This window comes from Xiphophorus maculatus, chromosome 11 (genome assembly GCF_002775205.1).
Source record: "Xiphophorus maculatus strain JP 163 A chromosome 11, X_maculatus-5.0-male, whole genome shotgun sequence".
Lineage (NCBI taxonomy): Eukaryota > Metazoa > Chordata > Actinopteri > Cyprinodontiformes > Poeciliidae > Xiphophorus > Xiphophorus maculatus.
The window spans coordinates 23,490,455-23,505,131 of record NC_036453.1 but is presented as its reverse complement, the minus strand read 5'-3'; the positions used below and the strand labels follow the sequence as shown (position 1 = coordinate 23,505,131).

The window sequence follows — 14,677 nt, the reverse complement described above, 5'->3', positions numbered from 1 at the left end:
GTCTGATTTTTATGTGACACCCTAACACCACATAGTTGTATAAAACAAAGTATATTTTATTTTATCTCTTTACGAGAAATATCTGAAAGGTGTGGCATGCATAAGGATTCAACCCCCTCTTCCCCTGACAGAACGCCATGATGTACTCTCGCCTTAAAAAGCTTATTTCCTTTCCTGTTTTTTCATTTTAGAGGGATATGTCTTAGTAGGCTTTCAATTGGGTCAACCTTTTTTGATTCTCATATAATGGATTTAATGAAGAAAGATTGTTGAAAGCTTTGAATATTGTTTCAACACATGACTGTGCTTTAAACTTCTCCACAGCTGACTAGAAAACTTTCGAAATGTTTCAACAATGATTCACAGAGAGGAGTTCTCTTTTGTCCTCTCTTCTTCTTCTTCTATATTTAATGATGCAGTGGCGAGAAGTCTCTAAAAGGGAAATGACAATTGCTCATATAAAAATACTGTTCCATCATTCAAATGATCAGTGAGCAGATCAGCAACATGTAACTAGGCCAAACTGAAATCCAAATCTAAAAGCATATTATCCATAGTTTTCCTTTGGAAATGTGACAATTTATATCAATAGCAATGTTAAGAGTTAATTTAAATAAGCTGCTTTACTACATTTGATGTCCTTCTGGGTTAGAACACCAAGTTGTGTCTCAATTGTTTAACATATAGCTTTTGATTTTAGGCTTAGTTGAAAGTTGTCAGGAAGTCACCATCCTTCTTTTTTTTTCTTCATTTTTTTGTGCAATACAACACTACCACAGGCAGCGAAACATACCTGCAACATAATGTATCTGCAATTTTTTTTAAGTTACACATTCAATCTTTTTGAAAATGTATGGACTATGCTCAAAAACCAGATTTGTACAAGCCAACCAACACAGCTCTATGATTTTAGCCAAAATTAGTAGACACATTTAGTTAGAACGTTGCCAGAAGTTTGTTGATAGGTGCAAAACATAAGTTTTCTGCAAACTTGCTAAGATATACTGGCATCGTTCTGTAATAGATGAATTACAGAACATCTATAGACCTACCAATCCTGGAATTTAAATAAACTACATTTGTAAACACAAATTAAAAAGCCTTTCAGGATTTTTTTTTTAGTCAATGACAGCATTCCTAAAAATGTATTAGTCATTTATTTAAACACGTGCATAAATCCACATAAATGAGTCATTCAGGCTGAATTCATAGGGACACATTTGACTCTCTCACAACTATAAAAAGAAAGCTTGCTGTTGCGTAATATTGTGTGTGAAAGATCTGCGTCTAATACTTGTTTACCATCAGACTTCCGGTGGTTTCACCTGGGAAACGTGTATCTAGTCATCACCTGACGTAATTTAATTGAATGATAGGACATAGCGACTCTTTTGTTTCGTATCATTAGCAAGAATGCACTGAGCAAAATTATTTTAATTTAGAAAGGTATTGAAAGTGAGACGAAATAAACATGTTGAAATTGTATTCGCATGTTTTTACTAGACATTTTCTGTTTCAAAACCATATCAAACCAGGCGTAGTATCAGTGTTACTGTCCGGTGTCTTACCAGGAAACGCTTACATCACGAAACTTCAAGTGTTCCTTCTTACGCCGATGAGTCGAAACTGCGTGCGCGTCCCCGCCCACCTGCCCTAGAAACCGCCTAAAAAAGCTCGCTCCCGCCGTCCACTCCCTAGTTAAGGTGCGGAAGAGGAACAGGTGCGCAAGCATTTACCGAGAGAGTTTTTAAGCCGACATATCGCTGCTGTGTGCTACTCTTTCATTTGCAGAAAGCAAAGGACCTTTTTAATATATATATTTTAAAAAGGACATAACTTTATAAGAAGCAAGTAGAGTAGGTCTTTTTTGTGTTTTGCTTGTTGGACTTTAAAGAAACAGGACTTTCGCAGCAGGTGGACGTCTTTGGCTTTTTGTTGCTGTTGTTCCCAACTTAGAAGGAAAACAAGTCGTCGAAATGGCAAACAAGGGTCTTCAGATTCTGGGCTTCGCTCTGGCTCTCATGGGAGTGATTGGATTGATAGTTGGCACCATTTTGCCACAGTGGAAGATGTCGGCCTTTGTTGGGTCAAACATCATCACGGCAGTGTCTATGTACGAAGGACTGTGGATGTCCTGCGCGTTTCAGAGCACAGGCCAGATCCAGTGCAAAGTGTACGACTCCATGCTGCAGCTCAACAGTAAGTAACAGTAATTATGCTTTGTGTTTAAAAATAATAATAATAATAAACGGGGGTCAGTATGTAACTATGTGTTTTGACGGAGTTAACCTAAAAATATGACCCCCACTCCTTGTTCTACATGGGCTTTGTGAAAGGTCACCTAGACATTTATTCCAAGGAAAAAAAGTAACTAACAATTCACCTGTTACCATTTTATTGCCCCTGCTTCATGTCAGTTGGTACTTTACTTTTGGCTTCTGTGGCCTTGACAAACAGGTTTTTCTTTTGAATAAGTCCCTTGTTTGACATTACATGTTTTTTGTTGTTGTTGTTTTTAACCCAACGGGGACCTCGCCTACTCTGGAGGGAAATTGCTTAAAACCGTTGCTAGAAATTCAAATATTTAACATTCTTTGCATTTTCCACCTGAAAAGCGGGGAATCAACACAACGGCCTGGGCCTAAGGGCATTATTGTCCTGTAAAGCCCTCCCTCCTTGCGGAAATCTTTTTGTTTTTTTACACAGCAGATGTAGTTAAAGGTTAAACACCTGGGTAAGCCATTGTTTAGTCAACAGACCCTATAGAGCAGTACAAAAGGCCCTTTACCTGAAGGAAGTGCGTAGCAGTGGGGAAGTCTAAAATAGCCTGAATAAAGTTTAGTTTTGTTGGTTATCAAAGACAGAAACGGGAAGTTTAAGAGGTTTGACATGGAGTATTTTAGATGTGGTGTGAAGTTTTTAACTTCCTGTTGGCTGACTGGGTAAATGGGAGGTGCTACTTCCCCCCCAACACTTTTTTTTTTTTAGATAATCAAACCCATCAAGGAACTTGGGTGCCATCATATATTTTTAGTATGAAAGCCAATTGCATTTATAAGACTGATTCCAAGAGACTGGGAATATATCTGGTGGCTCCAAACACCGGAGTTTCTCAGAAAAGCGGGCTGAGTTGCTAGAACTGGGAGTGTCCTCCATAACAAGAAATTTGAAACCTGGTCAGACCTGTTTTAGTACACCTACACAATCTACCACCCTACCCCCACGCTATTTCCTGAGTTTCTGGCTGAAGCCAGTTTCTACAGTGGCAAGAGATGGCAACTGATCTGTCCCAAAGGAATTGTATAACACCTTTTCCCAAAAGGTGGCGCCTACATGCACACATGAACCGGGCACGACTATAGTGGCATCAGTTCATTGAAACTATTTATTTTTTTTGTCTTGTTTGCGTGTTGGGTTTGACAATAACTGATGGCCTGACCGACTTCTTTTGTTCCCTTATCTAGGTGCCCTTCAAGCAACACGCGCCCTCATGGTCGTGAGCATAATTGTGGTTGTAGCTGGGATGGGGGCAGCTTGTATGGGGATGAAATGCACCAACTGCGGAGGCGACGACCAGGTTAAGAAGGCAAAGATTGCTATGACTGGTGGCATTATTATCTTGCTTGGAGGTAAGAAGCAAATCCCTAAACTCAAACCAGGACCTTTCAAAACTAGTGGAAACGTATCAAATAATGCATGTTCTCCCACAGCTTTGTGTGCCATTGTGGCCTGCTCTTGGTATGCGAACGACATCGTCCGAGCCTTCTACGATCCCTTCACTCCTGTCAACACAAAGTGAGTTTTTCTGGATTTTTGGTTGCGCTTACTTCTGTACGTGCAGAAACAGATTTTACATTTTTACTACTCTGCTCTCCGAAGGTATGAGTTCGGGTCTGCCATCTTCATCGCCTGGGCTGGATCTTTTTTGGGTATAATTGGAGGTGCTATGCTGGCGGCATCCTGCCCAAGAGAAAAGCGTTCGCCCAACTATCCCATGTCCAGCAGGCCCCCCAGCAACAAGCAGGACTACGTTTGAAGAGGATAGGAATTGGTTATTGTTTGAAAGAACATTTTAATATTCACGCTGAATCCATCTGGAGAAATGTATAAAAAAAAAAGTATCCATGAAGTACTGACTTTATTTTATATCACCTTTTTAGTTTTTTGCAGGACTACCATTGATGTTACTGTAATATTTTACCAAATGCTTTGAAAAGTTTTTTTTAAATACCGGCTGTTTACTTCAGAACACACCGGTCCTGTCCTGTCTGAAACCGTAGTCTGTGCTTTATGTGTACTTTTCAGTGTACTGTGTATGTAGCTGACAGCTGTAAAACACTAAGTTAATTATGGAGAACCTTGATGTAGGAAGCACTTCATTTGCAGTACATTTGAATGGACAATGTTGGGTAACATCTGTTTTACTGTAAGGGTTTGTTTTTTTATGTCCTTTTTAGACTAAGGTCTTTTAATGCATTAGTAATGATACTATGACTTGTACTCAGATTGCCAATTTTGTAACTTGTGTGAATGAGTTTTGCTTGTATTGGCTTTTTTTTTTAATCTGAAATTTTTATGTTGTAAATAAAGTTAAAGTGCAAGATCTAATTTCTTGATACTGACTTAAAAATGCTTAATATATTCAAACTTTATATAATGGAAAGATGGGAAGACTGACTGGCTCTCAAATATCTAATTTAAATAACTTTCTGCCAAGAAAGAAGGCACAAGTAAGTGTTCCTGAAGTAGAACTGTTATGGTTTTTTCTTTTTTTTTTTTTTGGGTCTGTGTGTATTTGCTCTGATTAAAAGCGTACTTTCATAACATAAGATTGGCGCCAGTCACAATGATAAGTCAATCACCCCTTAGAGAGGCTGCAGAATGCATGCTGAATTCTTTACTTCACTCTGTCATCCTTGAACTGTGCTGAGTGGAGCCCAGCACTGGATGGTGACTAGCTCTGTATTAACTCTCTGTTCCAAAATGAGTTTGCATTATACACTGCATCATTGTGCATTAAATCTTTTTGATAACCTCACATTTAAGACTGATTAGGATATGGAGTAAAGATTTCAGTGTTGTGCAGACTAAAACAAAAGAAACAAATATCCCTCTGTGGGAAAATACATTTGTACCAAGAAAGAGAAAGACAAGTTGAAGCATGTAGCTTTACACCGAAGATTGTACAGAAAGAGCAAATTTACAGTTGACGAAAATGCCCCGGAGTTAAAAAAGGGCACACTCTGATCCAATGAAATGTTCAGCAGATTAGAATTTCAAATATGTATGCATCAAGACCAATTATAAGTGGAAAAAACCTGCAAGTAGATTATTTGAAATGAGAAACTACAAAAACAACAGGGATGTAAACGAGCCATGAGTTTCTCATACTATAAAAACGGCTGGGAGGAGGAACCTATGGTTATGCTTGCTTGTGCCCCTAGAATGCAGCAGTCAGGACATTAACCTCCCTGGCTCAGCAACAACTTCTTGCATTAGCAGTTTTCTTTTAAGCCATAGTTTTCTCTCTCTCTGCCCGCACTTGGTCAAATTGTGATCATAGGACAGTGCTGGGCTTTCTGAGGAAATATGTTCCCTTGAAACACAACATACCTGCTTTCTAAGCGACAAATCTCTACTGCATACTCTTATTCTGTGGTAGAAGGTCTTCCTGTAGGTGGATGTTCAAACTGCAGCTTGTTAAAATATAAAATGTAGAACCACCTTATGGCGATGGGGGGAGGGGAGCCTTACTCGGTGGACATCATTAATCCCAATAAAACATGTAGCCCAGTTTATTACATCTGGAAGTAGCACTACTTGAGATTGACAGTGTATCTGTAATCCTTTAAACAAATGAATAATCTGAAGTATATTTCGAGAAGGTGGGGTATTCTATTTAAATTCATACCTTGCATTGGTTCAGGTATTTCGTTCATCTTCAGAGCATGTTTTGATTTATTGATCATGTGTTGTCTTGCTCTAGTTCTACCTACAATCTGTCCTCGTTCTGGCTGCCAGACTAATCATTAGTGTCCCTTATTGTCATATTATTAAAATAAAGTGGCTTAAACCCTTAGATCAGACTGCTCCAGTTCCTCAAAAGTTCAATATCCAGTCTATTGAACATTGTTTCTTTGCATGAATAAGTATCTTAAAGCAATATAAGAGCTGAAGTTGTCAACTCCTCCACTGCAATTCCCTTTTTCTTGGAAAAGGAAAAGATATACTTCTGAATAAATTCCTGTCTCAACATTTTTGCGATTTCCGCTAATTTAATCAGCAAAGAAAGCTGCTTAGTCACACCACAGGCAACCAATCAGAGCATTGCAACAGCTGATCATAAATGTATGCTCTCTAAGACTTTACTACCTTTGTGTAAATAATATACTAATAGCTCAGGCATTTAGAAGAATGGCACAGCTGAACCAGTGACCTAAATTAAACATCCAATTCCAGTACTTAAATGGAAAAAGAAAAAAAGTTTTCCTTAGAGCTTACATCAAAGGAAACAACTCCGACTCATTTGGAATACAGATAAACAATTTTAATCACCTTAACAACATGAAGGTAGTATCCTCCCTGTAAAGGGCTTGTTAAATCCAAATTCAATAAAGCCCACCTACGGTTATATCAAACCTCTCTAAAGTCATTACTTTTGACTCCATAAAACATTCCATTGGCTGCTTCTTTTGTCAGATAGTCAAACACACATCTGTAAAAAAATTTATATGATCAAAGGTCAGAAAAACAGTTTTTACATCCTACTCCCAACACAAGAATGCTTCCTCTAACCCATCCGACTGAGCACAATAAGCTTTAATACACTTTTTAAAACGAGGCCAAAACACAAAATCAGAGAGGCCAAACCCGTAACGTTTAGTTTAACAAATACTCCTCTTTTCGAATTTAATCAAACTGTTCTCAAACATTAAATTCTAAATGCAAGTGAGAGGCAAGTAGACTGAAGTCAAATTCCTCATGTGCACAAATTTGGTCCATAAAGTTCATTTGTCTTCAGGTTCTCAAACCTTAAGAGAACCTGATATTTAATGAGGATATCAGCTATCCTCATTAGATAGCTGATAAAACTGTGAGAAAATAACCAAGACATATTTATAATCAAAATGCTAAAACTGGATTATATTAATGAAATACCAATACTGTAGTTAATGTGTCCTGGGTAGGAAGGTGTGCATTATGGGGGAATGGGAGTGGCAGAGTAAAGGCACAACAAATAACACCAAATATTAATTTCATTTTATTGTTTTAATAAGTTGCTTCAAATAAAAAAGAAAAAAGATCAAACACTGCAAGCATCCTGAAACCTGGGAACATTTCTGATTCTAACAGAAACAGTAAAAAAAAATTAAGAGCCACACCATATTGTTTTAATCAATTTTGAGACATGAACAATCAAACCAGAGGTTTAAAAAAAAAAAAAAAGTAAAGATTAAAACAAATTATGTAACTAAAATGGAAACGGAATGGAATGATCTCATTTACCACTCCTACACCTTCATGATCTTACTTTAGTCAAATGAGCATTGAATTTGTACCTTTGAATTGTGAGCACACACTGGAATTTCAGAGAGATACAAGTCATTTGCAGACTCCCTAAGGCATAAAACACCTTTCAACGATACACAGCCTTACCGTTGACGGCCCTAAGGGACTCTCAAGTTTTAACAACTTGACAAAGCTGAAGTGCATTTTATCCAACTTGTTACTCATGAGGGGGAAAAAAAAAAAAAACATTAATTGGACGGTTAAACATGACAAGTTTTGAATAAGTTGATCATGGTAGAGTCAAAAGTCAGGAATAAAGGGGTAGATTATTTCAACAGCCATTTAACAAGGTATGCATTTTGTATGATGTGATGCTTTTTACACCCAAGAGAACAATTCAATTTGAACCAGATATAAGCGAAAACAAATTTACATACACTCGTGTCCTAACAGTCCAGAAACTTTCATTTCCAGTAATCTTTGAAAAGGCTTCAGTTTTGTCTAAAGGAGGGGGTGATACTAATATTCAAGCTCTACATTCAGGAAGGCAGAGTGATTCCAAGGAAAACTGAGGCACAGACTTAGACTTTGAGAATATGAGAGGCTATGGGGATGAACAGGTCATAAAATTGGTAAAAACTACAGAGTCAGCTACTTTTCGTCCTTCAGCGACTGTCGCCACTTCCACAGATCTGCAATGATCTAAAGAGAAACGAAACAACATGTCACACCCATAAAGAAACAATCAAACAGCCTCAGGGGAAATGGCAGTATCGGAGCTAGGTGGATTCAGTTCTACTAATCTAAAATGTTGGAAATTTAAATATGTGGCTATAGTGCCCTCTTGTGGCAAAAAAACATGCATGAAATATGAAAAATTAGAAACATTCTTAGATTGTTTTTGTAATGCTTCTACCAACCATATAGCCTACAAAAAATGTGTAAACTGATTGCTTTTCATAAAAAAGTGGCTGTTTTACCTGGGGGTCGCACACTTTGTTGGAATTCTTCACAAAGTTCTCAAACTTGGGCTGCACTTTAGGTAACATGACACCCTAGAAAAGGCAAATTCTTCAGTTATCACACCAAAATCATTAACAGGCAATAAATTAGGCAGGTTTAGGAAGCATGTATAAGTACACCAACCTTCTTCATTGCCTCCATCAGCTTAATTTTAAGCTGAGGTAAGGTTAAATTCACTTTGGGAGTTGCCGGAGTCTTTGGTGACTTCTCGGCTTTAACCTTGGGGGTCTTCTAAAGTAAACAAAGGTCAACTTAAATTAGCCCTGAGCTTTCAGGAATTCATCAGTGCTTTGGTAGACTCCATAAATGTTTCATAGAAGCCGTGTTTGTGAAAAGCGTCTAACCTGCTTTGGGGCAGGTGTGCTCTGCGCGGAGTTCTTGCCATTCTGAGCCGGGCCCTTTTGTTTGGCCGGAGTTGCTTTGGGTTGAGTTTGTTTGGCCTGTGATGAAGAGATAGCCATAAGAAAGAGCACACACAATATATTTTAATGCACAAAACCTCTGAATGTTTGCTCACCTTCACTGGTGATTCCTCAGCTTCACTCTCTTCATCCTCATCCTCCTCTTCATCATTCCTTTGGGAAGGAAAAAAAGAAAAATTCAGAAAATCTGATTAGTTGAAATGCAACTCCATTCTTGACACAAAGATAAAAATGTCATGACTGTAACTAATGGCTAAATTAAAACAGCAAAAACATCTACACAGCTCTAAAAGAAATTACAGTACTTTAGGACTGAATAGGCTTACAAATGTAATGGTAATTTATAGCATTGATAAGGGATTTGAATCTTGATTCTTATTTTAATCTATTTTGATTAGATCCAAATAAGAAGAATTTAAAGACAAAACCAGCCCACTCAGGCTTAATCAGAACAAAACATGTCATTTCCTACTGGGGAGCAAATAGGGTCAACCATAAACTTACAGACAACAAAATAAATAAATAAATAAAAATAAAGCAACCTTAAAAGGTTTGTAAATGTATATAAATATCAGACTGGCTGAACTCATTTTCTAACAATAAGGTAACATAAGGTAGGTTCTCGAACTGTGGTAGAAAAGCGCCATCTAGTGGATCTTATTAAAATTTCTTTTCACAATCATTTTGAAATGCAGCATTCACATAAGGCTCTTGCATCGTAACAAGAGGAGGCCTTCACTGTTAGTCGATGCCATTTTAGAATTTGCTACAACCAAATGTGATTTTTTTTTTTTTTTTTTACAAAAACAAAGATGCGTAGAAGGTTACAGTTGTTATCCAGCAAATGGACTGCTGGGGATGTTTAGAGGGCAAAACGCATTACTGTATGGCAGTGTTTCTCAATTCCAGTCCTCACGCCCCCCCCTGCCTGCATGTTTTAGGTGTTTCCCTTCTGCCACACACCTGGTTTGAATAATGGGTGATTAACAGGTTTCTGCAGGACTTGATGGTCACGCAATCATTTGAATCAGCTGTTCTGGTATAGAGGCACATCTAAAACATGCAGAGCAGGGGGGACTGAGGACTGGAATTGAGAAGCACTGCTGCATGGAAACGATTAGACTGATTCTGATAGTGGATTTCCCCTTTTAACATGAGTCATAAAGATGGTACCTTGTTAGTAAAGTGTTCTACCCTTAATGCTGGGGAACCTCAGCAATAAAGCTTCACCTCAGAGCAGCATTCTGTTCTGCTACAGAGAGACAGTCTGAACTCTTAACCCAGATATATGTGCCATTGAAATATATATATTTGAATTCAATTCTGAGAATATCAAATTATTGCATTCTGTAAAAAAAAAAAAAAAGTAAAGCTCAATACTCACTCATCATCTTCCTCCTCATCGTCCTCGTCATCCCCTGCTTCCATTTTTATTTTTTTCTGTAGAGATCAGATCGGGTTTGGTTCACACAGACGTCTTTCTACATGGAACCTGGTGAGGTTTGTTAAATGACTGAGACAAACCTGAGACTTGGCAGCAGGGAATGGGATGGATCTTTTCTTTGACGCTGGAACGGCTTCTTCCTCTTCCTCCTCCTCTTCTTCCTCTTCATCATCTTCTTCATCAAAAGACTGGTCGTTCTCCATCACTTTTGGGGAAAATATTCAGAAGTTTAACATGAGCCAGCTGTAAGTACTGGAATAATGTCAACATTTGGGCTTATTTGCCAACAAATACTCACTGATGAGGTGTTGTCCACTGAGGTGAACTGGACCTGAACCGGTCTTCAGACGAAACACTGCTGGGGGTGTGACTGTGAACCCACCAAGACACACCTGAAGAAGAACAACATCAACCAATAAGGTAACAAGGTAATTTGTATATCAGATATACATAATATCTAACATACCTGGTAAATATAACATCAATGACTAGGTAGATATAGACTTACGCTGGGCAGGGTGGACGGCTTGAGTGAAACTAGCGCTGCCTTGACTTTCTGACCCTCTGAATCCTGTCCTTCAACCTCCACCAAGTGGAGTTCATCCTTGGAGCTGGGGTCCACACATGCCTGCAGGAGTAAGAACAGCAGGCAGATTTAAAAACCCCAACTTTATTCCCAGAACCTTTACTGTGACTTTCAGCTCAGATCTTTGCAGAAGCTTTCTTCAGTTTCAAAAGCTCAACTGGTGACACCTACTATAATACTATAGATTCCAACCAAAAATGGCAGAAAAAGAGTCTGATTGCTGTGTAAGGAGATGGATAATAAAGTTTCTCAGTGACCAGTGCACCACCATTGTCATGCATGATGAGCTGTTAATGAAACACACAGAGGACACTGAGGGTAGAAAAATATGTCACCAAGTTGTTTTAAGCTGCTGAATGAAGTTAGACGTGCCGTCGGCTACATGTTCTCCCAAATAACATGTTTATATAAAAGCTTAAATCAGCAACATTCAACTCCTGCTCTTAAAAACCGACATCCTGTGTGCTTCCGATGCGTTTTTGGTCAAGCGAGAAGTCAAATTCTTGATACACCCTCAACATGTCATCAGGTACTACAGGAGCCTGCTAATAAACCATTCAGAGGTGCTGGAAATGGATAACATCTAAAATTTACACAAGTTTGACAAATCAAAACTGCCTTACACTGGTGCTGCTGACCTCAACATTGCTTAATTGTAGATAATGTCAAGATCTAAACCACACAGAATCATAATGCATACAGTTAATGAATACAAGTCATACTTTTTAATCACTACATTTGAACCCAAGGCTGTAATAAAGATTTTTTGTTGTTGTTTTGAAGTTGGACTCTAATTGAACCGAGGCCTAGTTTTTTTTGTTCATTTCCAGTTCAATCTCATTGTGTTTAATATAGCTTTATGTCCTATTTGCCTAGACTGCCACTCTGTGGCCTTGTAATAATCAATACAGTTCACTATCTGGGTGCTGCCAGCAAAGGAGCTACAGACTGCATGTCTGATTGCCACTGAACTGTTGTTGCAGAGGAAACGTCTTCTCTAATTTCCCCAAAGTGAGTAAAGTGTTTACAGATGTTAATTCATTTAGAGCCAGCGATTACCATCCTGAGAAATATTCTGACTGAACTTGTATACAAGTCTGTACTATAGCTGTGCACCAACATTTAATTAAACAGAAGAAATTAACCGTCTAAGAAAAAATAAGCATTATAATGTTCTGTGCGTCTGTTCTGAATCTTTCTTTTTCATATCTGAGGGACTTATGGGCCTCACCATCCTCAGATCTAGTTGATGCTCCAACTCATCATCATCAGGATTGAAGACCACCTCCTTGCCGGCTGCCAGAACACACCCTGATAAAAAAATAAAAATAACAATAATAAAGTAAAGGAAAAAAACTGAATCAAAATAAAAGTGAAATGCATCTTCAGTCTTGCAATTTTCCAAAGAAATTATTTGGGTTTCAAATGAAGTTTTGAAAATTGACACAGGAGGGCGCCCTGGAGTCCAAAAAAATTACTTGTGAAGATGAAGCACGTGCAGGAAAAGGTCCAAAATGTTGTTCAAAATGACTTTCTGCTGGTTAAAATATCACTTTATGAACTTAGCAATCAATATATCAATTATAGTTCATGATACACTTTTTTTGTTGCTTTGAAACAATTTTAAAACAAAATTTTATGTTTAAGACACATTCCAAATACAAAGTAATACACTACAGTGAAACCAACAGACTAATGACTATTAAAAAAAAGTTAGTATTTAAAATTCTTAAAAATCAGTACTTCGTTGAATCAAAATTTTAAACTTGAATTGATACATGATCTAAACAAAGGAAACTAAAATGAGGCCCCGTTGGCTACATAAAATTGGCTCCACACCAAATTAGACTAAAGCCTTTGGAACAGATCGGAGGCAACCAGATGAAATCTCCAGTCAAAATTCAGTGGCTCGTTCAATCTGCGCTGCGGCCAGCAGTGTGCGTGTCTGAAGGCACGTTGAGACGGTTTTAACCTTCATTACAGAAAACAACGTCAATTTAACCTGTAGCTTTAAGTAAACACGCACGGAAAATGTCGAGTAAGTTTTGAACGAGTGACCCGGTTCGTGTGTTATTGGCTGAATGTAGTTAAAATTTAAAGCAATTTACTTAAATCACGGGCGCCGCCATATTGACTACAAAAAGCACGTGTGCAGAAAACTGGATCCGAAAGACTCTCGTTTTTTTCACCAGGACTCGAACAACTCTGTTTTACTGCTGTAAAACGTCACCTTCAAAAAGGTTTTAATGTTTTAAATATCTCATTCTTTGTCACAAAACAGACTTAATATAAATCCCAGAGGAGCGCGTGCGACTTCAACATTGGCCTGAATGTAAGAACTATCTCTTTTAATAGTTGTATCAATCGACAACAAATATACAAACTCTGGGTTTTAAAACATTATCTCACCATAAAGAAAGGTCTGCGGTGCCATTGGCTCGTCGTTTAGTCCGTTCATTTTCTCGGATAGAGGTAACCCGCTGCCTGCCTTCGCTGCAAATGTAATGTGAGAGGCTTTAACAAACGTGGGTTCTTCTCTTTCTTCTTCTGCTGCTTCTTCTTCTTCTTCGTTGTATGAAAAACAAAACGGCAACACTGCCCCCCACAGGATAACAGTATTATGAGTTTCTTCTTCTGCTTTATCTCCTGCTTTATATTAATCTACTGCTCTCGACTGGCTTCTATTTACCTTTACACTGCTGTTGCTTTCTAATATACCTTTAAACAACGCATTATACTGCGACAGACTGGCGACCTGTCCAGGGTGAACCCCGCCTCTCGCTCGGAACGCTAGATGGAGATAGGCACCAGCACCACTCCAGACCCACTAGGGACAAGGGTGTTAGAAAATGGATGGATGGAAAAATAATCATAATTTAATTATACTTTTATATTTTGAACACTAATGTGCAGTCTCAAAACATTTTAAACAACAAATACAATTTAAAAAAAAATAAATAAATTCTATGTGCTCAATGAAAATCTGTGTGAATATAGTGGAACTCCGTGTGTCAATCTCCAGGAGATTTTGCATTTATTGTTTTTAATCTTATTTAGACTTTATGTCACTGATAAGGCTATTTACAACAAAATGACACCAAATCACACTAAAAATAAATATCAGCAGGAAGGCCTTTTAAAACAGCAAACTGATTTTCAACCGCTTCAGAGATGAGATGGCATTTCCAGTCAGTTGTACAAACTGTACCTGTACCTATTTGCAGCTGCATTTAAAACTCCAACATCTTTATAATCTGTTCTGTCATTTTTCCAATGTTGATCAGAATTCCTAGAAATGTTTAATTAATTACTTATGAATATTGGTTTCCTCTGGTCATAAATGTGACTTGACAGACATCCATTTCTCTGACTCATGTTTCAAAGTGGCAAAGACAACTCAGTCAACTGGATGTGTGCTAACCTCCTTAAGTAAGGAAATAAACAGCAGCTTGAAAAAACTGTAACTGGAAAAAGGGCACATGTTATCTTTCCACCACACACGAAGGAGGGTGTTAAGTGTGGTAATATAATTTCTTACTCTTACAGAGCTGGAGCAGCGAGTGGCAAGTCTCCATAACAACCATTTATTTTAAGGCGTTTGTACACATCTGTGTTTGGAGTGTTCAGAACTCTGGAGGACGCTATAGCTCAAGCTAAATCAGCTGCTACTTGTGAGTGCACAAATTTTAATAT

General features: G+C 38.1%; 2 protein-coding genes across 3 annotated transcripts; one reads left to right on the top strand and one right to left on the bottom strand.

The window, feature by feature from the left end:
• The first annotated feature begins 1,696 nt into the window (after window positions 1–1,696).
• Window positions 1,697–4,616, top strand: LOC102238213 (claudin-7-B-like). Of its 2 annotated transcripts, XM_005803601.2 has the most exons (4): window positions 1,697–2,199; window positions 3,465–3,629; window positions 3,711–3,795; window positions 3,880–4,616. In XM_005803601.2, exons 1-4 carry the CDS (start codon window positions 1,977–1,979, stop codon window positions 4,034–4,036), a joined length of 630 nt encoding a protein of 209 aa, XP_005803658.1. In that variant the 5' UTR covers window positions 1,697–1,976; the 3' UTR covers window positions 4,037–4,616. The 2 variants fall into 2 exon arrangements, with proteins under 2 accessions (XP_005803658.1, XP_005803657.1); XM_005803600.2 differs by having other exon boundaries at window positions 3,465–3,795.
• A 2,629-nt stretch (window positions 4,617–7,245) lies between these two features.
• Window positions 7,246–13,547, bottom strand: LOC102216586 (nucleophosmin-like). Its single transcript, XM_023341674.1, has 11 exons — window positions 13,394–13,547; window positions 12,216–12,295; window positions 10,907–11,026; window positions 10,697–10,790; window positions 10,479–10,603; window positions 10,339–10,394; window positions 9,050–9,107; window positions 8,877–8,972; window positions 8,656–8,763; window positions 8,490–8,564; window positions 7,246–8,211 (listed from the first exon to the last, which is right to left on the bottom strand). The coding sequence occupies exons 1-11, from the start codon at window positions 13,440–13,442 to the stop codon at window positions 8,161–8,163; spliced, it is 912 nt and encodes a 303-aa protein (XP_023197442.1). The 5' UTR covers window positions 13,443–13,547; the 3' UTR covers window positions 7,246–8,160.
• Window positions 13,548–14,677: the final 1,130 nt, after the last annotated feature.

Bases quoted from the DNA above. Each gene is read 5' to 3' on its own strand.
- LOC102238213 (XM_005803600.2), top strand. From the start codon at position 1,977: ATGGCAAACAAGGGTCTTCAGATTCTGGGCTTCGCTCTGGCTCTCATG. The intron at 2,200-3,464 runs GTAAGTAACAGT...TCCCTTATCTAG, and splicing joins CTCCATGCTGCAGCTCAACA to GTGCCCTTCAAGCAACACGC. The intron at 3,796-3,879 runs GTGAGTTTTTCT...TGCTCTCCGAAG, and splicing joins TTCACTCCTGTCAACACAAA to GTATGAGTTCGGGTCTGCCA.
- LOC102216586 (XM_023341674.1), bottom strand. From the start codon at position 13,442: ATGAACGGACTAAACGACGAGCCAATGGCACCGCAGACCTTTCTTTAT. The intron at 11,027-12,215 runs GTGAGGCCCATA...TTACTCCTGCAG, and splicing joins ATCAACTAGATCTGAGGATG to GCATGTGTGGACCCCAGCTC. The intron at 8,973-9,049 runs GTGAGCAAACAT...TCTTCATCACAG, and splicing joins CTGAGGAATCACCAGTGAAG to GCCAAACAAACTCAACCCAA.